Raw genomic sequence first — 25,426 nt, 5'->3', positions numbered from 1 at the left:
AATGAGAAATGTCTGTGTACTCTACAGGACCCCCTCCCCCTATAAACATGGCACACAGTCTCTGAAGTCTGACTCTGCCTTTGAGAAGTTTGTTTAAAAAGTAGCTCACACAATAAGTGGACAGAGTTCAGAAGGGAGGGTTTTTGAATGTGGGTGTAGAAGGCTGGTGGGCTGGTACAGGTGGTACTCGGAGTTCCTACGAGATGGATGTAACCCCAATTTTTCGTCGGAACATGCTGTAGTCTAGCATTAGCCTACGCTAACGTTAAGTTATGATTACATTAAATATTTGTATTTCAAAACATTTATCGGCCATAAATATATAAGGAAAAACAGTAAGTGAACAACAAGATCTTTACATGCCGTCAATGTTCGGATCAACGTCAAAATTCCCATTTCTGAAACATTCACGATAACTCTTTTACATGACAAAGTTATTCCCATATACATGGCAATTGGAATATCCCCATATAAACGGCCATGCACGAACAATGACACAAATACACGTCATTTGCGTTTCTTACTTTCTACGGTCAATAAAAATCACATTCATGTCACTCACCACACTAGTAAAGTAGTCTGTTCCCTACAGTGGCCGTGACATCATCATTAAAAAAATTGTTTTTATTTTATTTTAGTATGATTGTTCACTGAGCCATATTGTGATGAGAAAACTGGACAGAGAAGTGGCAACCACATGGCTAATTTGCATAAGAACAAGTTGAGTCTGCATTTCTTATTAGTGGGAATGCGCACGGGATGACGAGGATCCAGTTTTGGATGCACAGGTCTGATATATAATACATATTATTGTCATCAATGCTTTAGCTGTGTTGAGCTGAGCAGCCAGGACGGAGTCGCTTGCTTGTGCTGCCTTTTTTTTTTTTGCTGTGTTATGTCTATAATACTGTTAAGTCCATTTCTGGTCCAATAGTCATCATCACAGATGTCCTCTTTCCTCTGTGATGTGTTGGCATCACAATCCCACTTGTGGAGTTAATTTTTCAAATGCTCACTTAGCTAAATTCTGAACAGATAGGAGTATTTTCCTGAATCGTCACCAAATTGTATGCCCTCGGATTTATTCCGATTTAAAATTTCTCTTGGGGTGCATAGAGAGCGGTAGATGGATGCTGGGGGCAGACCACGGCAATGGCTGGAAATAGTGACATTGATTTTTAAAATTTTATTTATTGTGTCATTATTTCACCATCACTTAATATTAGACTATGTGCAAATTAATAGTGACACCTATCAGGATTTAACATGTGTTTTTATTAAACTTGTTTTTTTATTTTTGTGAACTGCTCATTTGCAATTGTTATCAGTTAACTGTGAAAGTGGGACAGTGTCCAAGGACAATTAGAGCATAATAAAATCACTGAGAGAAGAACTGTTAGTCCTTAAAACATATGTTTAGATCAGAAAAAAACACCTACATCTTAATGAAATGCTCTCATAACACGGACAGCTATTTTCATTAACATTTATATTGATTATTACTTATTTTTTTTAATTCAATATGTAATATAAACCTGTACACATTTGTCACTTCTCAAAATATGCAACAGAGGAGATGTATTTTCTAGATCAAAGTGTTCCATTTCAATGAAGTGGATTGATTACCAGTTTAGGCATTCAGAATAAGGACATTAAGCACCAATCAGAACTAAAGCACAATTAAAGACAGTAATAAACTAGTAATAAGGTTGTTCAGTCTGTACAAAAGGACTCTATAGCTCCCACTGCTGTCAAAAGTGGCTCACTACAGTAATAACTTCATATTTCCATTTAGTCAGTGTCTCAGGGATTATTAAAATAAACCAAGCCCTTTAATACTGTATATAGTAAGACTTAAATGCAATAACTTGAAAGGAAAAAAGTCCACTGTGAGAGGCTCAATGGAATTTTTTGACAAGAGTTCATGAAAAGACTGTATAGCTTCTTGATAGCCACTCAAATCATTAAGTTAATAAGCCCCCCCCAAAAAAAGAGAGAGAGTCATAGGATTATTCCATGAATCCATCAATAAATTAGAATAATGTCATGCGAGAAGCCCTAAAAAAAATGTTCTTTAAACTGATGTGACATTTTTTTGTTCCATTTCCAAATGACCGCTGGCAAAGATTGCTGGCTTTGGTATTAATTCTCAGGTTTTCAAGGAGGAGGAGGAGGAGGGGGTATATAAATAAATAAATATATATATATATATATATATATATATATATATATATATATATATATATATATATATATATATTTATCATAAGAAGAAATAATGAAGTTGAAGAGCCCATGCCCTGAGGAGCAGTCGCAAAGAATTATATCTTTCTTTAACACAGGACACAGGCAAAAAGATAAGTACCTGTCACTTGGCATACTTCTCTGCGACGTTTGCCTATCAAAGCGGGAGATTATTTTGCCCATTACAGCAAAAAGATCTTGAGGGCTCCAAGACTGCACCTTTAATGACAACACATCACTGAGTGTGCGAGTGAGTGAGCCCTTCATGCCAGCGGTTGTGTAGGCACCCTCTCGCTCACTCCTCAAAGAACAACTATTGCCAACATTCATTCACAGAGATTATTTATTTGCTTTTAACAGGATTACAGGAGTGCAGCGTGCGCATTGTAATATCGCAGTTTAGCAGTCAAATGCTCGCAGACTTGTTGTAATTAACAGAATAGATGGTTGCCAAATGATATGTTGGCACACGACTAATCTTTTAGAGGGGACAGTCTTACTGTTAGCCTCTTTATGGGAGACAGTAAAACTTTGTCATAATGGTTTTAGTCTCAAGCACTTTTTAATACACCGGAATCACTGAAATTACAGACACCCCTACAGTATCTTAAAAAAGTGAATACACCCTTCACATTTATACAGATATTTAATTAAACGACACTTTGGCTCAATGCAAAGTAGTCGGTGTAAAGCTTATATAACTGGGTAAATTTACTGCTCCCTCAAAATAACCTAATTGGCAATAAAAGTGAGTACACCGATAAGTGAAAAGCCCAAATAAAGCACAGTTAGTCATTTTTGTTTTATATATTGCAATGCGTATAATTCAACAACGTCCATTACAAGAATTTCTGCCTTAGATATTTTTTTCTTTTTGAGCTCAGTATGATGCTTTACAACCACAATAATGGAACGCCTCCCAGCTCACCAAATTTACGGTGGGATCAAAACGTGATCGATTGAGCGCCACGCCACACTTTAATGTTTCACATTAGTGGTTGCTTTGATTTCATAACTTTGTGACAGTTAATGTGAACAATGAGATAAATGATATGCAGTAAGCTTTTTATTTTTTAAACAAATTGATATTGGACTGACTTCTTGGCTCTTCACTGTCATACCAGTTAAAATGACACATTTAGAAATGAGTTTTACACACAATTTTGACTGCTACAAATTATTCCAAATAGAATTAATCTCAATGGAAAATAAATCTGAAACTCAACTAGCATCACAGAACAGATTGTGGTGGTCTTATTAGTTTTGTTAAAAAAGAAGAAGAAAAAGAAAAAAAAGCCATGTTATAGAACTGAGCTGCATTACCTAATAAAGTGTCCTACAGTCACGGCATTTTCAGCACATGCATTATCTCAGAACATGCCACATGAAATGTGCCATTAGTTCTACTGATGAACAAGCATGACTGCATACCTTGATTGGGAGGTAATGTGAAGTGTCCTCAGAACCAATCTATTATGAATGGTCTGAGTAGACATCACAACAGTTTACACATTCCCTTCAGCCAACGGGTATTTGTCAGACAAAGTGTGGTTACAGTGAGGTCTTATATTTTAAATTTGCAGGAATTGTGCATAGTGAAAGTGTTTAGTGGCATAATTTTTTCCACTAAAAGGATTTATTAAATTTACCGGTACTCAACATCTCTACAATAATTTCTGATCCTTGAACAGACAGCTGAGAGGTTAAAATTTGCAGACTTTGTGCTCTACCAACTACTTACTATGATCAATCTTTTAGCAACAGTTATAATTCTAAATCACCTAAACAAACTAAATTATTATTATATATTTTTTTTATAAGAGATTATAAAAATATCAGGCTGCAGAGGTAGCTTGGGTGAAAGGTAAAATTCGAAAAGGTTCTTTTCCAACACAAGATAAACATTTTTTTAACATTGTTTATTGAAAAACACTTGCAATATAACAACAATATGGAAGATTTTAAAGGATGGACAATAGTATGTAATTTATCCGGTCGTACAACTCTGAAATGAAAACCTACAACAAATGTCATACAATTCAGAAAATGACTTTAGTAAGTCTCAAAAGTCACACACACACACACACACACACAAAAAAAATAGAAGTTTTCAATTGACTACTCAGGTGACGTCAACCAAATAGGCGGTTGGATTATGTTACACCTTTCGGGTTCCACTAAATGAGTCAATGTGTGACATTGTTAAGGTCAAAGGATTGTTCGATAAGCTACATCCAGGATAATCGAACAGTAAAGTTGGATGTTTGTTATCAGTTATCTCGTGGTTTACAGATTTTTCTCACTGCTAAGCAGCTACAGTAGCTACTTCATACATGGGACACATTATTTATTTAGCTTCTGCTTTGTCCAAGCAAACAAAGGACACAACTTTTGAGGGCTGCTATCATTCACAGAGTATGATGACAGCTCAGGCATTTTTAGCAAGTTAAGTGGGGCAATTGGAACTGAACAAACTGCAAATACTACAGAACCATATTTTTTTTCCTCTTCCAAAGAGATGGAAGCCATACAAGCTCTCACAAGAGACACAAATGGACTTGAACGTCAAAAAGCAAACAAATGTCAATAACAAGTCAGGAAGGTGTAAAAATATACATAGCTAACACACAACAAGAAGAGATTTATGTATGTAGGGCGCTAAAAAAGAGACACAGCCGACGCCTGGTGCTGTCAGGCTCGTTTTCCGAGTTGCGTCATTCACCGTGGCAGCGTACGGTGAGGCCAAATATGGCAGAGGGCTCTATTTGGCGCAGCTCGCGCACCCTGATCTCTTGTCACGCAAACACATGTGGGAATTGTTGGATGTTTGTAAACAAGTTGAAAATATTCCCCCTCTTAATTTGATGCCCAATGCATCCTGACAGTTAATTCCATTCAGGTGACGTTAAGATCATGTGTCACATGCCAGTTCCTTTTCAGGTGAAGTTAGTTGACTAGTAAGACACTAATAGGTCTCTGTCGCCTTTTGCCGCAGTGTAATATTATCTCCTGGGTCTGACCCGATCTCACCTTTTCGCTGTACAGCCAGGATGCCAAGCGGTGATAAAAGACCATGTGTGAATATGAGTCAAGCAGAAGCCGGCGGCACTTTAGCGCGGTAACATGAACACTTGGAAGGGATACTGAGACAAAACTCATTGTGCCTCCTAAATTGCTGAACGGCTCCAGGGCTGACATTCAAAACACAACATCAGCAAACAAAAAAACACATTAAATGCAGAAAAGCCAAGCAGGTGGCTCTGAGCAAAACCTGAAATTCAAGTTCCTGGCGACGGCGGCTGACCCAAATTTCCTGGCCCCTTCTTCTCCTTTACGTGCTTGTGCAAGCCCGGGCCCCGGGGTGACATATCCCTTACACAGGGATTGCCGGTGCATTTACATGCAAGCATGCTTAATGAGAGATCAACAGCGGCAAAGCGCCTTGAATATAAAGCTTTCTTGTAAAAATAATGAGCGAGCGATTGATCCATACTCAAACAAGCCGGTTTGCTGAGCTAATACCAAAGGCAGATTACAGCCCCTGCCAAAAGTGCCCTGGCGTGCGACGTCTTTCGCTTCCAGGGTCCCCAAATTTGTCATCACATTAGCACATGGTCAAGGAGTACATCCGAGCACTAATCTGCTTTCCTGCACAATTAGTCTTCTTGAAGAAGGCTGCAGACTGACAGGCAAGGGGGGGGGGGGGGGGGGTGAATAAGAGGAAAATCACTGAGTTGCACATAAAATGGATGGATTATTTACAGCCAGTCCAATGTAACAGTCCGAGGTTATTCCCTTTGCCCCTCACCTACTAAGTCCTCACACTGGAGTCTTGCTCTGCTTTTAGCATGCAGTGATAAAGCCTTACAAAAGAGGTTTTAGTTTAGGAGGGGGGAGGGGGGGCACTCACAGCCACTGTCAATGTGTTTTAGCTGAGAAGAGCAAACGATGGAGGACAGGCAACTTTTTCTTGAATAAAATATTAGATAATTTCATTTCAAACTATGGGGAGAAAGGGAGAACAAAATAGCAGGAGGGATGGAGAAAGGAAGTGTTTTTTTGTGTGAGAAGAATAAGAAGAATTCAGTGCTGCTTCTTGCAAGGGGGGAAAGAAAAAAAAACATTGATGACACCCAGTTCCATTCTTCCAGTCTCCCCTTTCTCTGCTCCTCGCCTCGCAGCACGGCGGGCTAAGCTGGGAGCTGTAATGTCATTAAATTGCAAATGCTTTTTTTTCATTTCCGACACACACTGTTTACTTATCTGGCAAAAACATATGTTGGAAGGAATCCGTTAAATTCTGCCCATTGCCTTGGGTGAAAGTGCAATAGAAACGGGCCCACTGAGCTCCTTCTGTCGTCTCCTTTTAGCACTTTGCCTTATCTACAAGGCTGCTTAGCAGCAAACTGGCGAGTTCAATGAAAAATGAAGATACAGCGCAAGATTGGGGAAGAACAGTGAGGGGAGAAATGCTTGGAGAGAGGGTCATCCCATTCCTCTCCATCTGCATAAATGACTATTTTTAAGGCATCTCGGGCGTCTGTATATTTTTCTCACTCTGCCACACATTTAATTTCACGCCCCGTGTTCTGAATATGCTTAAATGCATATCTCTGATGCACCTTTAAGCCAGAGGAAAGAGGATGGGGCGGTGTGGGGGGTGGCGGCAGCGGCGGTGGCAGGGAGGGTACGAAAGCAAAATTAAAGATAAAATGGTGTGATTTGCACTACAAGTCTATTACTTTATGGCATTTACATATAGTTTACCTCTGCAATTCCAAGATTTTTCACCCCCCCAAACACACGCCACACCACTTTGCTATCAGTATAGTTGGGCATGTATAAATATGTATAAATCTTTGTTAAGCAGGTGCAAAATAGAAAGTTTCAAGGGTGCACTTTCTTGCCTCAACTTCTTCCCCTTGGTGCCGTGGCGCTGTCAGCAGACCCGCTGGGAGTGTTCTGCCCCAACAAAGACCCATGAGGCTTCAAGCACTTTGTGCACCATGATCCCCTGACACCCGCCCCCCGCCACAAACCCTCCAAGGAGTGACTGAGGTGTTGGGGTGGGGGAACCGTTTTCCTATCAGGAACTGTCTCTGCTTTGGATGCGGCTGTTGTACTACGACTGAACAAATGTTTATTATTCATTCTCAGCATTTGCGGATTCAATGTTTTGGGGTTACTCCGAGGTTCTAAACTCTTTTAGAGTTGTACATTGGACTGGATCAAATGTTTCCCCACATGGCCCCCAGGCCATTGGTTGCCCACCACTGCTGTAGAAGAAGGGCCTTATCATATAAGACATGTCATGCAGATAGACCTACAGAGTCCTGTGATGAATAGCGTTTGCAACTCTTCCACCGACGTGCTATCAGGTGCTAAAGCGGTAAAGACTTTCAAACCCCGCCCCTTTCAAGGATGAGGATTGGCCGGGAGGAGAGTGAAAAAAGGACAGAGAGTGACTATTCAGAGCACGATTCTGTCCCTTCATTGTCTGCCCGCTTCGATTTGAATGCGCTCGCTCAAAAGCGGACGAGGGAAGCGCTTCAGTCTGCCGCATTGTTGCCTCTCTCTCTGCGCTCTTTTCTGTTTGCAATTAAATGCATTTCACATGGAACAACTGTACGGAGCGCGCTGCAGATAAGGGGGAGGAATTCCATTGCCTTTAACCTCGTTTGTAATGCCTTTGCAAATCTGGAGTGCTCTTATTGTGAAAAGTAGGCAATCAAAACAGAGAATTTGAATAGAAAATGCCACACTGCTAAAAGCATTGCTTCAATGAAAATTAAATTGCTTTTAGAATTCTCTTCTTTAAGAGAAAAGGCAATCTTAGTGTTTCGGTTCAAGGGCTTTATGTGCAACATTGTGCTCAGAGAGCAACATCACACACACAGACACACACTAACACACACAGAGGTCCCAAGCATGGGATGAGATCAGTCAATTAGAATTAATGTCATCTGGTCATTTACAGCTAAACACCCTCCACATTGCATTGTGTTTGCTTTGTGTGCAAGGCGTCGACTGCAAAACCAATCTCATCCCGCAGACATGGCTTCTTCTTTTTTTCTTTTTTTTTTTAAGGATTTGAACGCTGTAAATAACTCCCAAGCCCTCTCTTACGAGGTTTACCCCTGCAGCACTTTGTAACTTATCAGGGCCTCCTTGTGCTTCCTCTAATGCCGGCATTATGCTCAAATGTAAATGGGTAAAGCTGCCAGAGTGGTGGGCGGGAATCACTGAAGAAAGACTCACTCAAGAGGTCTAGCCAATATTCTGATTGGGGAAAATAAAAATAAACAGGAAATACACAGTATGGTTTTATTTTTCAAAAGACAACACATAGCACTGTTCCGTTATAATCGCTATTGTTCTTTCGTGTTGCACAATTTTTGATTGTGATCGTTCATTGAAATGAGATCATGGATGACAAGAGATGAGTATAATCAGTCAATTAATCGACCATTGATTGTATGGAATAGATTAGTTTATTAATTGTCTCAAAGTCATTTAGGCAAAACTGAGTGCACTACTTGGCTGTAACCAACAGAGGCGCAGTTGCTTTTAATTTTTGACTTGAAGAAAATTACTTTGAGACACAAGTGTTCAGTCACTAAGTCTGCTGTTCCATTTCATATTACAAATATGAGTTAGACTACAATTGTTTTGACTCTTGGAATAAAATATGCGACTGAGACTGACCACGCTTAAGTTAGTATTTTTAGCCATCTAAAATTATAACAGATATTCTTCTAATAAGAATTGATTAATTAATTATTTCATTTAAAGTGCACTCCTTGTTGAGAAGCATAAAGCGCTAATTAAGCTTATTAAGTGTAGCTCTCGCTGGCTGTCCACTCCTCGTTGAAAAGTATGACGTGCTAATTAAGGCTCCACGGGAGCGCGCAAGCAGAGTGCAAGCCACGCAGCAGCACTGGCATTGCCTACGCATGTTTCTAATAAACACATGAAAGAACACACGTATGGTTTTAAATTTTCTGTTTTAGAAACGTTTTGTAACAAGAGCTCACGGTGCGTTCAACGAACAGGCACACAGTGGGAAATCACAGTTATGCATAGAAAAAGCTCAGACGACTGACAGAGCAACAGACATAGGTTGTGGCGCATTTTTGACACTTCGCTTAAAAAATAAGTCGAGTGTGTTTTGTTCCCAGTTTGTAGTATTTGATTACACGTTCGACTAATTGGGAGCGGAATGGAGAAGAGCATAGACATGCACACACACTCAAGCAACGTTACATTGAGTCATTGGAGTGCCATTGTTTGGCCAATATTTAAAACGGATGACATCAAATGCAGTCAAATACAGTACTTCAAGAATATGGCATGAAATGTGAAAGCACATACAGTATAAACATAAATATATACAGTATGTACATAAATTAACATGTACACATCCCAATATTTTGAATTAATAATAAAAATAATAATAATTTGAAGTTCTTTTGTCAGTTTTAATTTTGCTGCTTTTGCTGACGTTTTAGAGTTTTGTCGAGGTACCGTTTCAGTATCGGTATCGCGGTATTTTATGCAGGTATAGTATCGAAGTCAAAACGTTGGTATCGTGACAACACTACTTCAAAGTTGATCAAGCAAATTTAGTTAATGCTCATTCTTTCTTATGACAAAGTTTTGAGGGTTTCTGTTCAAATCTGACTCATGAAATAAGATATTTAAGTGACTATTCTGTGCAAATTGGTTGAATGATTACATTTCATATATATATATATATATATATATATATATATATATATATATATATATATATATAAAATAGTAAAAAAAAAAATTGTCACAAAGTCAGTCGAATGTCCATCCTTATTTGTGACAGTTCTAATAGGTGGGCACAACTCAAATGACACTTGCACCCAACTGAAGTAAACTTTAATATATTCTGAGTGAATGAGGCCCAAGGCTCTGTTTTGTACTTGTAATTTCCATCTCTAATAGTACAAGAGACTGATTAGTAATTAGGACAGCCTCATTTAAATGCATGTAATGAGTATTATAGGTTTCTTTTCTACTGGTGAGCCGGGATAGCATCTTCACATTGGATTTTAACGCATATTGACCTCTAACGACTCGGTTCTTCATGTCCTTGAATTGGCTTCGTAGCGTAATGACTTTATCGCAGGATCTCTCAACTAATTGACCTCAAGCGTGTTTCCCAGCATAACTATTAATCTTATTTTCCAGTGAATAATTTGAGAAGTGGCTCTCACACACATACGCGCACAGACACAGGCTGCTCGCGGAGGGATGTGTGGCCCCTAGATATTAATTTGGAGATGGATAGGAGTCTTAAAGAGGATTAAAACTCTATACAGGCTACTCATTTCACATGGCTGCCTACCACCCAGGCTACTGTGTTGCGCTCCCAGACGCCGCTCGGCATGGTGGACATTTTAAATGGAGACAGTTAAAGTACAAAGATGTCCAATCCCAGACTATTTCATGGCATATTTGGCCAGAGCATCCTGAAGGAAATTCAAACTGTCAGGGCTGCTTGTCCCTTCTACTGCCAACTAGTGTCCTCCAGACACGGCAACACTGCCCTCCTCCTATTGTCGACTGGTACTGCACCACTCTCGCTGCAAAACTCAAAGGGACAGCCTGCCATACTGAATGCAAAGCAAACCCAATAGAGTAATCACAACTAAAACTTATTTGGAGTGTTATGTGAATACCAATTTAACAGCGATTATATTATTGTTTTTGCAGTCTGCAGTGTGTGAGAGCTGCTCACCCATCCCATGCAAGATGAACAACTTACCGGTACTACAATTAATAATAATAATTTAAAAAAAGTTGAAACTTAAATTTGTACTTTTTAATTTGCATAATAATATGCAAGATAGTCAAACTTCAGACTGAAAATGGCTGAACACTTAAGACAAGTATACATAGCAATAATTGTGCCATAAGCAATGATGTGTTTTTATCATATTGCTGCAAGACATCTGTCAGATTTTTTTTTTAAACAATAAGGATTATGGGAATCTTATATTGTTTTTAGTGTTTTATCTTATTTAATATATATATATATATATATATATATATTCAAATTATTCAAGTTTAAATATATACTATCTTTTAGGACTACCAGTCATATGTTGTCACTCTTCATACAGTATCTGCACCTAAAAATTCCATAAACGTCACACTTAGTATCTCCACAGCTCTTTGGCACCATCCTGTGTTTATGTAGGAATAATCAAGGCTGTTATTAAAAGTACTGTATGTATGATTGCACACTAGTAAACAAACAAAAATTGTTTTAGCAAAGATTGCCATTTAGAATTTCTTCCTAAGCAATCAAAGTTGACGTATGTAAAAAAAAAAAAACAGTTCACTGTAATTGTTTTTTTTTGTGGCAATATCCAAAATACAGCAAAAACAATTATTCTTTCTTATGACAACAGTGGATAGCAAATCAAATTTTTTAACAATTGGTGTACATTTTTCAACAGACAGGCTATAATTCAGTGTGTGGGGAATTGTTTTGTTTTGTTTCTATAAACACACACATGTGCACATTAAAATTTGTGCTTTGGGTGTACTGTGAACTGTCAAACTTAAATGTTATGAAGCAAATCTTCAAATGCACCGTCACACATTTCACTGGCATCGGGCTAAAACCTCTTAAGCCAAAATTAGCTCAAATTAATAGGTTTAAAAAAAAAAAAATCTAAACTATTGGTCATTGTGTGTGTGTGTGTGTGTGTGTATATATATATATATATATATATATAAAAAGAACAATGGTGAACAAACATAATTTTTGGGGTCTAATGAAAAGTGACTATCAAGGTTTCGGCCCGACGCCAATGATTTACGTGTCTTATATTTCACCTAAATAACTTTAAATGCTGCTTATCTTTCCTTTGATTTGATTTAAATCTGCAAATTGGATCACACTTTGAGCAGGCAAAAATGATCCGTCTGTCGCACAGTGAGCCCCAAAACTTTGACCAATACAAATCATATCACAATCGCGGTTCATTTTGACACCTTTATTATGTCTCTGCTCTTCCAGACACCTGATAAAAGCGCAATCATTCCGGCATTCCTGTTGACTGCAGGCAGGAATTCTTCTAATCCCCATCAGTCCAGTCAAGCTCACGAGGCCTCTTGTGTAAAAGACTCAGCGGTCACAAGAGCTTTCATTTATGGCGCCATTATGTTGATACTGTAGTATTACTAGGTCCTGAGCTGATGAACTATTTACTGTGGCTATCATTTATATGGCAAAACAAATGAAAATAATAGGAAACACAATCAGGAGCGAAAAGGATATTTACATCAAGCTGTCATTATAACCTTTTCTTCACATTGGCTTGGTAATTATTGCAAAAACAAATGATGACATCAGTTGCAATGAAACGTGGGTGGATGCGTCTTTGCTTTCACATAAAAGCAATAAGCTCAAACGTCCAAATAATCCTTTCCTCGTTTATGGTGCTGTCGAGTCTCGCTTTGACATAAAATTCCGTACTGTGACTTACAGCGTCAGTAGTCACAAGGTGTGCGGCCGGAATGCAGTGGGATTGCCGGGTGAAAGAGACAAACCCGGGAGTCGTGTGACTGAATCATGACCAAATTTTGATTCTTTCGTCGGTCGAAACGCAGTCACAAGTGCAACAGAAGGGATGCTCGAGGGGTCTTGTGAGCCACATGATAAGCATACAGTCCTGCTCACCATTGTTGGCACCCATGAAGGTAAAGTACATAATGTGGAATATCTTCTCAAAAAATTTATCAAGTAAAACATTTTATTTTCTATGGAGAACTTGTGTTTTATCCGAAAGACCAAATGATTAAAAAAAACAACAACATATAAAACAATAAACAATAAATAATGGGCGTAAAAAATAGAAAACTTAAAATGCCCTTTGTCACTGGTATTGGCACCCTTTCCTGTAAATCAGTATGGAAACACCATTGTGACTCACCCGAATTCTCGGTTTTAAATTAATTAATAAATTCTCTGTGCCCAATTGACATGAATTAATCAATGAATGATGACTTAGATGTTTTAAAAAGCCACATTTTATCCCCTTTTCCTTTGTCACAATCGTGTAAACAAAGGAGCTGTCTAAGGACGTCAGAAGTGCGATCATTTGCAAACACAAGACCTCCAAAAGGTGTAGAGCCACCTCCAAAGACTTGGGTAGCCCTGTTTCAGCAGTGGTAATGGTATTAAGAAGTTTGACGAGCAAGGAACTGTCAAGAACCTCCATGGACGTGTGTGTGTGTGGGGGTGGGGGGGGGTGGTTGACAGAAGTCTTCGATGGTTGGTGCGAATGGTGGAAAAAAACACCACGTTAAACATCCAAAGACCTGAAAGTCAACCTGGAACAGTCTGGGATCATGGTTTCAAGAAGTACCATATGCACATACTGAACCAAAAACAGGGCTTCATGTGTGAAGACCATTCCTGAGACAAACATAAAAAAGAATGGCTAACCTTTGCCTGTACCTGGACAAACCACAATTCTTTGGGGAAAATATTCTGTGGACGGATGAAACAAAAATAGAGCTTTCCCGCAATGCATGTCAACAGTTTGTATACAGACTACATCTGGCACCGGAAGCCTTAATCATATCACAGCAATCATGAAATCAGAGAATTATCAAGACATTCTAGGGGGACATGTCCTACCAAGTGTTAGACAACTTGGTTTGAGTCGAAGGTCATGGGTCCTCCAGCAAGGCAAAGACCCAAAGCACACATCCAAAAGCACACAGGAATGTTTAAAAAGGAAAAATCCTCCTACTAATACTGCTTTAAAATGGCCAGCAAAGACTCCTGATTTCAATCCGATTGAAAATCTTTGATATGAGCTGAAATGTGCCATTGCGAAAAGAAACCTGCAAACATTCAAAAACTTGAACAATTTGCAAAGGAAGGATGGGGGAAAATACCAGCGGAGAAGTGCAAAAAGCTTAGGGATGGCAACAAGAAACGTTTGGAAGCTGTCATCACGGGTGTGCAAACAAATATCAAAGAGGGGTGCCATTATTGCTGCACATGCTGTGTTTTCTATTTCTTCTTCTTCTTATTGTCAAAAAATTGGGTTGACTTTAACCCCTTTAACAAGCAAATGACATGTAATATGTTTTTTTTTTATACTCAATACAATTTATTTGATATTTGCATGCCCGATGTGTTTGCACAAGTTTATCCTTCCTTTACTTGCTTAGATATGACATATCAAAGCTGATTTGTTTCAAATATGTTGATTACACTGATGCATTACCATTATTGTTGGCAAAATATTAATTTTGTAATGTATTACAAGTAACTGATTCCCAACCATTTTCATTCAGAATCACATTGATTTCCCTCATGCATCATCCTCCCTTTTGGAAAACAAAGCGAAGATTCATTGAAAAGTCTCTCCTGTCCTTAGGAGAGGGTGCTGGGATTTCTTGGAAATGACAACAGTTGCTAATATAATCATTCTGTTATTTTGTGCACTTATGTTAACCCACTTATTGTTATATATTTTGCCAGTTAAAACCTTAATCTGATTCAACTTTTCAGAGAACCATTTGAATAGAGTCTTGATAAAGTGCATTAAAGTCTTATGCCTAATGGCCCCTGCAGGCAAACATGTTTCTCGGTTCACATCTCAGTCCAGCCTGTCAGGTGATCATCACAAGACCAACTAGTCTAATCCCACCCAGCTCTACTAAAGCCCCAAGACAAAATATGTGCTGCCCTTAATGTGCATGAAACCAACTGGAACACAAGATGATTCGACTTTAAGTGCCATTTCAACAAACTTTCTTCGTATCTAATTTGAAGATACTCAAGCAGGGGTACCTCAACAGAGAGGGAGATTCCAAGAGGAACTAAATTATCAGTTGATCAACAAGCTGATTTTTCGCCACTGACCAGAATAACCAAGCAGGTGGAAAATGACGAGCCTATTACTTTTCAGCCTTTTTTGCATATTTCTGCGACCTGGCGAGGCTCAGTTCCCCCGAGCGTGTTGCACTGTGGAGGGTATTCTGTCCAAGCAGTGCTGCCCTGCCCTGGGCTCCGATCCTGCAAACGTATGCGGCACAATGACAGGGAGAGGAAACTGCACCGCTGTCCGGGTCGACACCAAACCCTGGGGAGGACCGTACAGGCTCAGAAACGTTGATGACCGGGAGAGATGGCCCACCAAATTCTTCAACCAGACTTGCAGGTGTAATGGTGAGTAATGTACTGTACAGTTAATTTAACTAATCCCCCTAATTGTGACGCATAATACTTTTTGTCAGGCAACTTTGCAGGCTATGACTGCGGGCAGTGCAAATTTGGCTGGACCGGACCAAACTGTGACCAGAGAAAAACTCCCGTCATTCGAAAAGACATCCACACGCTGACCTCTGCAGAGCTCCAGGAGTTCCTGGATGCCCTGCAACTGGCTAAAACCATTATCCATCCAGATTACATGATCGCCACCCAGCACTGGCTGGGCCTCCTCGGACCAAATGGAACTGAGCCCCAGTTTGCCAACATCTCCATCTACGATTTCTTCGTGTGGCAACACTACTACTCTGTCCGAGATACTCTGCTTGGTAAATTCTTGTAGCTATTCTCATCAAAATGCTTACATTTAAAAACACTGATTACGAGTCGAGTCACGCAATGATTATTAGATTCTAATTTATCCAGGTTCAGAAAATCCACAAAAGTTGAATAGAACTGTTTTTGTTTGGGGGGTGGGGGGGGTCGTGTTTTTAAAAAAAAAAAACATTGAGCTATTAATGTATAAATTACAGCAAATAACTGCATAATTCACTGTTCTTGTCAGCCAGTTCTTGGCTCATGGCAGTATTAATGTAGTTGCCATCTAGGTTCTTAGCAGGAAACTTTAGGAACTACTGTCTGCTCACACCTTGAACTCAGTAATTGTATTTTATTTTTTTAAATAACAAAAGTACATTTTCCCCCTCAATTCCGAACATATTATTTCCAAATACTATTTCCGTATAGGTCCTGGTCGCCCATTCAAAGCAATCGATTTCTCCCACAAAGGACCTGCGTTCATCACCTGGCACAGGTACCACCTTCTCAGCTTGGAAAGAGACATACAGGTAAACAAAAAAAATGTGGTTTTCCCAAAAAAACTTGGATTTGAAAATTAAGTGAAAAGTGCCACTTTGAATGATTTTGTCAATACATTGACTACAACAGAACATATTTCTGAAAAAAGTATCAATTTCATGAATGCATTACGTCAATCTGTCAAATTTGCTTAATGGAGCCCATCTAAGAAACACAAAACCAAAATTTCTAAAAGCACACTAATATTCATAAATGTTTTCCCCACAGAGGCTGACTGGCAATGAAAATTTTGCAGTACCTTACTGGAACTTTGCTACAGGGCAAAATAATTGTGACGTGTGCACAGACGCTCTGCTGGGAGGACGAAACCCAGACAACCCCTCCCTCATCAGTAACCAGTCCAGATTCTCTAACTGGGGGGTGGTGTGTAACAGGTCTGCACTACAGCACTGAGAAAGGTGGATACTGAATGTGCCATGATTGCCACTAATCACAAAGTATTTGTGCTACTCATTCCAGTTTGGATGACTACAATCGCCTGGTGACGCTTTGCAATGGCACCAATGAGGGTTTGATTCAGAGAGGTATGATGAGAGGAGCTAACACAACTATGCCCACCATGAGTGATGTTCGCAGCTGCCTTGGTATCCGGGACTTTGACAGCCCTCCATACTTCACCAACTCATCCTTCAGTTTTAGGTGGACATCTAGAATAGACATGTTCGGCCATCCATTATTACACTGCAATCTATTAAGCAATGTTTGAACACACAGAAACGCCCTGGAAGGGTATGATAAACCCACCGGTGAACTGGATGAAACCGTCAACAATCTTCACAACCTGGTCCATTCTTTGCTCAACGGAACCAGCTCTTTGCCTCACTCCGCAGCCAATGACCCCATCTTCTTGGTCAGGGTCCAATTTCCCAGGGTGCTCAGAAGTCTAACGCTTGGGGTGTTGAAATCTGACTGCTTGCCTTTCAGGTTCTCCACGCTTTCACCGATGCCATTTTTGATGAGTGGATGAGGAGGTTCGTCCCATCCAATGCCAGCTTCCCAGATGAAATGGCCCCCATCGGCCATAACAGGGACTTCAACATGGTTCCGTTCTTCCCTCCAATCACAAATGAGGAGATCTACATACCATCAGAGCAGCTGGGGTATTCCTACGCCGTTGCCTTTGAAGGTAAGCAAATAGTTAATTTCAGAGTTAAAACGTTCTTTTTTTTAATCTCAAATATGAGGTGAAATATTGGTGAATAGCAAGGGGAAGATTAGAATATTTACTAGCGGGACAGGCAAAACTTTAATATTTTATCTGCCACACAAGTGTAAAAATATTTATTTAAAACAATAGCTAATTGGAAAAAAATAATTGCAATGTAGAACAGAGTAGAAAGTGACATTAGCTTAAGACAGTAGACGCCATGAATCATCCATTTTAACATTTGTAACATGTATCACACAATTACATAAATAAGTAGTACAAAGTAAAAATGGTAATTGTGTACTCACCAAAACTCGTGATGAAGAGAGGATTTTGAGGTATTGGAATTAAACACAGCTGACTTGAGTACCGGTACATGAATCTTGTGTCATTACATTCATTTCTTATTTTTGTTATGCAAAAATAAGGCTCTTAAACATATAAAAAATTCAAGCATATGATCTATTAATACATGTTGGGTGTGAATTTTTCACAAATTATGATTGGTTGTTTTTCTGTGAGCAAAATTACTAGCAGAGCCTTTTTGTCAGATGATTTCAGTATGTTTAAGATTGACGTGTTATTTCCTAACTGTATACACAAAAGACTAGATGGTCTTCTGAAGTATACTTTGCAAAAACAAGAAACGTGATGTAAGGTTTGCAATGTTAGTGAAATGTAAAACACTATTGCAGGGTACTTGATCACACATTGACAGTAACCCTTATACATAAATTAAATATGAAAGACTCAGCAGTATAACAAAAGGTCAAGGTAAAGGTTGTTTTGCACTGACTAAACATAAAGGAAGAACACAGAACAAAGAGGAGAAAAGAAACGTGTGCATGTCTAGTGAACAAGTGTCAAATTCAAGGCCTACAGTACGGATCTATGAAAGCTTGCCAGAATTATACAGAATGTGAACTGAACAATGAATGACCAAGCTACCCAAGTCCACGTGGCACCATAATGGTGTATTTTTCATTGATATAGTACATACAGAAACATTTCTGACTTCTCTCAGCACATTCACAAATCTTCAACTTTTATTCACCTACGCTATGTGAACAGCCAAGTCATTCTTTCACCAAACCAAACACCACAGCATTTAAAAAAACTTACATTCTCTTAAGAGTCGTCCCTAAACATACTCAAACCACCTCTAGGTAGCTTCCTTTTAAAAATATAAATCATATACACTAATCTAATTTTGAGGCTGATATTTAAAATCTTATAATGACGTCACACTGAAGTTGCACCATAGCAGTAACGAGAAAGACTTCCTACCTGTCAAAATGTTTGTAATGTTTCCAAGGATAATCCAGGGACAGTTCTTTCCACTGGTCCGGTAGAAGAGGGGGGGGGGGGGGGGGGAATATTCGTCGTGTGTTGATGTTGGTCTCTCTGACGTTAGCGGCTACCTAGCTAACTTTCGCACACTAGAAGGTCATCTGTGGACAATAAACCGTATACCAATTAAGAGCGTGTTCACAGTGAAACAACTAAAGGGACCTAACAACACAAACACACAAAATAAGAGATTAATTTGGACAACAACAAAACATGTTTAACTGTTAACGTGTACGTTATTTGTATACCTGCGCTCGGTGATGCTTTTGTATGACCTCCTTTTCTTCTTTCACGCTTCACCGACGTGAACAGGTGTTGGACCAAAGAAGTTAGCCCCGATTTTTTATTTATTTATCTCCTCCCGGCTAGGCTTGTTCTTCAATAAACGCATGATGAAGACACGTGTGTTTTTGAGTTTTAGAAACAAGGTTTTGTAATAAGAAAAATAATATTTATTGCAGATAAACAAAAGAAAAGTAAGAGCACGCTCGCATACTGCAATGAAATCTAGGTGCGTTCAATGACCACGCACGCAGTAGGAAATCTCAGTACTCATCGAAAAAAGCTCAAAGGACTTCTTCTTCTCCACCTTTTCCTTTCGGCTTTTCCATTAAGGGGTCGCCACAGCGAATCTGATGAATGTTTTTCGGTTTTCTTCCACATGTTTTAAGTTACAAGATCCCGCGGCAGGTAATTTAATTTTTTTCAGGGGTAACTACTTTGGCACTAACATGGCAATAACCAGATTGATTTTGGGATTCACTCAAGGGAGTACCGCGAGAATTCATTTTGCAGAGCAAGGTTACTTTGGCACAACAACTGTTACCAATCATTTCCTCTTTTTTTTTTTTTTTTTTTAATAGACAGACATTCCATATAAATATTTAACCATAAACTTTTTACTCGTTTTTCAGTTATTTATGTGTTTAGTTTTTAAAGTATATTTTTTTAAATCATGCAGTTGGTAAGTCACTTCAACTCTTCACTGTTTTAAAATTCTACTTATGGGATCTATGAGACACTTAATTAGCTAGACTTTGCTCTTTGTAAAAAAACAAAAAATAATAATGCTAGTATGCATGTGCAAATATAGAATATAAAAATATATCTTTTTAAAACATTGAATTGCATTGAATGTCATTAAATGCCAATCCATTTTCTATTAACAATTCCAAACGACCTGGCATTCCTGATATTACCGCAAAGCAACGCAATGCAAATGCTTCCACGGTGACAGCGGATTGTATTGCTTTTGCCTGTGACGAGCATACAAACCAGGCAGATTGTTACATAATAGTCAAACGACATTTCATCACATTTTAAAATAAAAATAATCCTGACAAATCAAATTACAACTATCCAAATCCAATGCTTTTCAATGAGAGAAGAGCTTCCTTTGCCAGTTGGCTGCCAATTTGACTTGTGACGTAAGGTCGGAATTGTCAATAGCGCTGATGAGCTGGAGTCTGAGACTTTTGAGAGGCACAGTACACTCTGGACTGGTTGCCATCCATTGGCAGGGCAAAGATCACAGATTTGAACCCCTAACCTCACCACTGACAGGCAACCATACAAGCCACTGATTGGCTGTCTCTCACCACAAAGTCAGCTGGGATAGAAAGGTTAGCGGTATTGAAAATGGACGTAGACAATTCTGCATTCGATTGCCAATGATGACTGTCTTATCGCCTTTCCTTTCTTTCAGATGCAGGTGGATCAGCCGTGTTTGTGGTGGGATCAACTCTCGGGGGAGTTTTCATTGGGCTCCTGGCGCTCCTCCTTATCTTCGTGCTCTACCTACGCCAGCGCAAAAACACAGGCTTCGAACCCCTGATAAAAGCGGACTTTACACATAGGAAGTACACGGAGGAAGCTTAGATCCCTATCAGGTTGCAGAAGTAGAGAGAAAAAAATGAAACCTACATGTAGATCAGGGTTGGGGAAGCTATGGTCCATGGGCTATATATATATATATATATTTTTTTTTTATATATATATATATATATATATATATATATATATATATATATATATATATATATATGTGTGTGTGTGTATCCCGCAAGAGCACTTGATCCAAAAGAAAAAAGATATAAATTGGCCAACACATAAAAACTGAAATGGGGGTTTCAACCTCTGCTGAATGTTTCAGTGTTTCCCAATATTTTTCAGTCAAGTCACATATTTTATACAAGAAAAATCTCACAGTACATCACCCAACAAAAATGTTACATTAAATATATGCATATACTAAAACTAATTTAATTAATTTACTCACAAATTGATTTACTCAGTTTAAAATCTGAGTATGTTTAGCCAATCTCAAAATTGTACCTTCTGCCTTCTCGTGGAAAAATATTTAATTGTTCTGCTGTCACTGCACATCTCCGACACAAATTGGTGAACAGTGATACATTTGTTTGTTGTAAAACAAAAAAAAGACGAGCTTATGAGCTCTCACGGCACACTAATATGCCGCTGCACAATGGATGTGAATCACTGTTGTATAACAATAACATACGGAAACAATGAAAATCATGTAATAATGGTGAATAAAAAATATATATAGACACAGAAAATGTGTCAACTATTTAGAAAGAAAGTCTGTATTTTAAATTCCCAAGTCAACACAAATGAAAACCTATTGGAATGTTTTTAACAAATATTTATTCTTAAGAACAGTAGAAAAACACTGAATGCAATCCCTTTCAATTGCACCGTAAGGCATATTTGCTCATCTGCTTGAAATCAAATTCAAACCAAGTTCATTCAAATGTAAATTCATACTACAACAATGCACTGATGAAAAATAAACAATATTGACTTGAAGCAATTCCACCTCTGGATAGCCCACCCCCCCCCCCCCAACCTTTTATTGCAAAAATATTACCATTAAAGGTTTGATGATACAAAACATGAGTACTATTCATTGTAAAGACTCATTTTTGAATGACACACTGTACACTTCTATAAGTCCTTGCTGATATGTTATGAAATGAATGACACAAGTGCGCAGAAGCTGCTTTTGGTTGGCCAGGCCCCCGACCGACCCCCTCAACAAAACGCTCTACTGACGAGACGCATTGAGGCCTGTCCGCTCTCCACTCTCCACGGATTCTCATTTCACAGGTGACTGTGGTCGCCTTCCAGCCCGCCTGCGCTGCACACACACACCAACGTTCAGGCTTCACAAAACACGATCAGGGGCCCCTTTTCTTTGCATTTTGACGCGCACTCTCCTTAATAATCCCTTTACATTCGGCATTCTTGTGCTAGTACAGCTATAGAAATGGCACACTTTGAGATGCACGAAGTAGTTTGTCCTTTTCCAGGGGCATTTTTGCGACTTATAGTCATAGAATGCTGCAGTAGTTTTGAACCAAAAATACTTGTGTTCCTTATTTTTCTTATTTAAGAGCCTGCTATCACAATCAGTTACCGGTAGTAGGGTAGAGTGGTGACTTGGGTGTGAGCAATATTTGAAAAGAAGGGGGGAGAAATGTAGAGGTTGGGTGTTTCATTAAATTTCTATTTAATACAATATTTAAAAAAAAAAACTATTTTAGTCTTGCTTGCGAGAAAGTGTGATAATAACTGACTGCAATTAAGGATTCAATTGGGTGATTCCATATGTTGTTGTTTTTTGTTCTTTCTTCATTCAGTGTGTCTTCACTGAAATGCTCTCTGCAGGTTTTCTAGGATCATAATAGAACTAGCCTTCACTCTCATTATCACAGGGAATTTGGAACATACAAAATTCTTGACTAGAAGCACCCAATTAAACGAAACAACAGTTTGCCGGCCTTCATAATGTTTTTTTTTTTTTTTTTTTTTATTAAAGAGGTAAATGTGTTTTAATGAGTACAACTTCTTTAATAGTGATGGAATAGTTTTCAGCATTCAGACTTTGCTTGTACTTTCAATGGAGGGACTCACAATTAGCCTTGTGAATAAATTACCGTACAGAATGGCAATGGAGGCACATCAGCACAGACTGTCTAACCTCAAGATTACTTTCCCGGTAATTAAAAACAAATGATAAAAAATAAATCAAAATAAAAGTATTTTGCAGAAAGTTAATTAATCTGTTGCATGGCAAATAAGAATATACAATATGAGCCGTTTCCCTTTTATATGAGTATATGGCATGAGGACAGACTATTAAGACATGGTTGAAATCATTGTAAGAATACTAGAGCTGAATTAAAAAATATATTATTTAAAATGAAAGAAAATCCATTATAAGTATTGATGATGTCATAGCAATGAAAGCTGCAGGTTAAAAGGTATGCCCCTGTAACACCTGCCATTAAATCCTTTGAATTTGATTTAAATGTTTCATTGAACATAACGGTACCACTTTAAGTCATCATAAGCACATTTTTAAATGATCTTACACACACATACATATATTTTTTTCTTAACACAAAAAGTCAAAACAATCAAAGTGCGTGCTATATTCTTCCACATGGAGGCAGACATTACTGCCTGTCATATACTGTATGTGCAAAGAGTTTCTTTTTTTCTTTAATAAAAAATAGTTTTAATCTCTCAAGCAGAGTTTGTGGGGTGGGCTTCAGCGTTGGACAGAGGAATGACGTTGTCAACTATCAAGTCAATGGATGTGCATTCTTTGGGAAAGTGGGAGTATTGATGCATGACTGACTTGACTTCTTCAGCCTGAATACTGTCTGGCAAAGGTCGTCCCCACCTGTTTTCTCCCTGCATTATCTCCAATGAATTTGGAGTATCAAAGACGAGAAGGCCAGTGTGGTTAAGAGGCCCACGGGGGGCGCACGGGTTGAAGAAGTGCCGTCCACTGGGCCCCGCCGGTCGGCTTCCACGCCCGGGGCTTCGGGAGGGGGCACGTCGGCCTCTGTGGGGCAGGCTTCTGTGCAGCCGCTTCCACTGCCTGAGCCACTGCCCTCGTCACCTACAGTGGTGAAAACAAACACATTGATTCATTCCGAACATTATCTTTAGTCTTTTTTTCTGTTGCTTTGGCTGGACAAAACACTTGTCCAGTGTATTCATAAGCTTTTAATAAACAAGGGACTTCAACGTTTTTGCATATATGACCAAAACATACACAGATAAGCTCCAGGTGCTACATTTTTATTTTTTTTAAATGTATTTATTGATTGACATTTACGGGGAGTCCTCGAGTTACGACGTACTCGACCTATGACGTTTCGACTTTACGACGGTTGCGCCTCGTTTGCCATTTTGACCCTAGTGTTTCTGCTTAGCTAGTGCTAGCGCTTGTCTGTTAGCCTTCCCTCTTTTATTCCATCCACCGCTCAGCAGTGTAAGTACAGCATCTTATTTCATTATTTATTTTTTAAATGTATTTTTGTTTCTTTTTTAATGTAAATTTCGACTGGTGAAACCCAACTTACGTGGAAATTCGGGTTACATCGCCAGCGTAATAATGGAACCCGTTTGTAACTCGAGGACTGCCTATAATTGTATTTATATATTTGCTTTTGTATTTATTTCCATATTTATATATATATCTTTTTTTTTATAATTTTTTATAATTTTTTTAAAAACTTTTTTTAAATGTATATATTTTGTTGTTGTTGTTGTTTTATTTCCATTTATATTTATTTTTGAATTATATATATATAGTATTTTCACTTTTTTTTAAATGTTTTAATTTTATTTTCCCTATTTAATTAAGTACATCTCTAACTTGCACATAGATGTGAATACAAATATGAATGGTTGTTTGTGTATACATATACATGCATTTCCCTGACCCGCCCGCAGTCGAAAGATTCTGGTTTCGAATCTTGGCTATCTGTGGAGTTTGTTCCCCCAATGCTTGCGTGGCTTTTATTTGGGTATTCCAGCTTCCTTAGACATTCCCAAATCTTGCATGTTAGGTTACGTGAAGACTCTAAACTAGTCTTAAATGTGAGTATGCTGGCAACAAGTGCCGTAGCTGCCTTTCACCCAACGTTAGCCTGAATTTGCTCCAGCTCACCCTCAGCTATTAAAATTGATGGAAGGATTAAATGAGCTGCTGGCTTCAACTTTAACATTCTTAAAGCAATATTTTCAATTACACTAGTAGCATTATTAGGCTCACACCAGTAGCTATTTTGTTTTAAAATTGGCAGTCGGGTTTTATCATCACCAAGAGGAAATAAGACTGACCGGCTGATAACAAAAACTGTCCATAGGCAACCTATACTGCAAAATAGGTGCAGCGTTAATGACTTGAGCAGAGAAAAAGTACAACCCATAAACTCACTTGAGTCTTGAAAGTAAATATCATTGCCATTGTAGGCGTTTTTCAGCTTGTTGGTCATCACCCGGAGAGCCATGATCTGCTGACGGATGAACGTGTCCGGACGGGTGATGTCCACATTGACCTCAGGGTTGTTCATCTGGTTGGTCAGTCCGTCCATTACCACTTCTGGGAAATACCTTTTGTGAGAGGATAAAAAACAATGAGGACGTATATTTTTAAAAGCAAGCCAGATTTCTCGGTATTCATTTTAAGTGTACATGTTGTGCTCTGTAACACA

General features: G+C 38.7%; 2 protein-coding genes across 3 annotated transcripts in view; one reads left to right on the top strand and one right to left on the bottom strand.

Annotated features, from left to right (window-relative positions):
* The first annotated feature begins 14,978 nt into the window (after positions 1–14,978).
* Positions 14,979–21,804, top strand: dct (dopachrome tautomerase). Its single transcript, XM_086090580.1, has 9 exons — positions 14,979–15,475; positions 15,544–15,843; positions 16,262–16,362; positions 16,601–16,767; positions 16,853–17,032; positions 17,108–17,243; positions 17,318–17,519; positions 20,596–20,859; positions 20,939–21,804. The coding sequence occupies exons 1-8, from the start codon at positions 15,193–15,195 to the stop codon at positions 20,766–20,768; spliced, it is 1,542 nt and encodes a 513-aa protein (XP_085946706.1). The 5' UTR covers positions 14,979–15,192; the 3' UTR covers positions 20,769–20,859; positions 20,939–21,804.
* The window catches only part of LOC147164605 (glypican-6-like), an 86,060-nt gene continuing 82,400 nt past the window's right edge, over positions 21,767–25,426 (bottom strand). For both annotated transcript variants that reach the window (XM_086090578.1, XM_086090579.1), the window contains 2 exons: positions 25,150–25,325; positions 21,767–23,823 (listed from right to left, as the gene is read on the bottom strand). In XM_086090578.1, the coding sequence (XP_085946704.1) occupies positions 23,618–23,823; positions 25,150–25,325 (382 nt within the window). In that variant the 3' untranslated portion in view covers positions 21,767–23,617. The remainder of the gene's footprint in view (positions 23,824–25,149; positions 25,326–25,426) is intronic.

The sequence above is a fragment of the Leptonotus elevatus genome, chromosome 12 (genome assembly GCF_054856555.1).
Source record: "Leptonotus elevatus isolate MCC_2025b chromosome 12, RoL_Lele_1.0, whole genome shotgun sequence".
In the NCBI taxonomy this organism is placed as follows: domain Eukaryota; kingdom Metazoa; phylum Chordata; class Actinopteri; order Syngnathiformes; family Syngnathidae; genus Leptonotus; species Leptonotus elevatus.
Note: the sequence above shows the minus strand (reverse complement) of the source record. Positions and strands in the feature narration are given on the sequence as shown.

What these genes read in the sequence shown, in the direction of transcription:
- dct (XM_086090580.1), top strand. Translation starts at nt 15,193, where the DNA reads ATGACGAGCCTATTACTTTTCAGCCTTTTTTGCATATTTCTGCGACCT. An exon ending in TGTCCGAGATACTCTGCTTG is followed by an intron (nt 15,844 to 16,261) that starts GTAAATTCTTGT and finishes ATTTCCGTATAG; the next exon opens with GTCCTGGTCGCCCATTCAAA. An exon ending in CTACGCCGTTGCCTTTGAAG is followed by an intron (nt 17,520 to 20,595) that starts GTAAGCAAATAG and finishes CCTTTCTTTCAG; the next exon opens with ATGCAGGTGGATCAGCCGTG.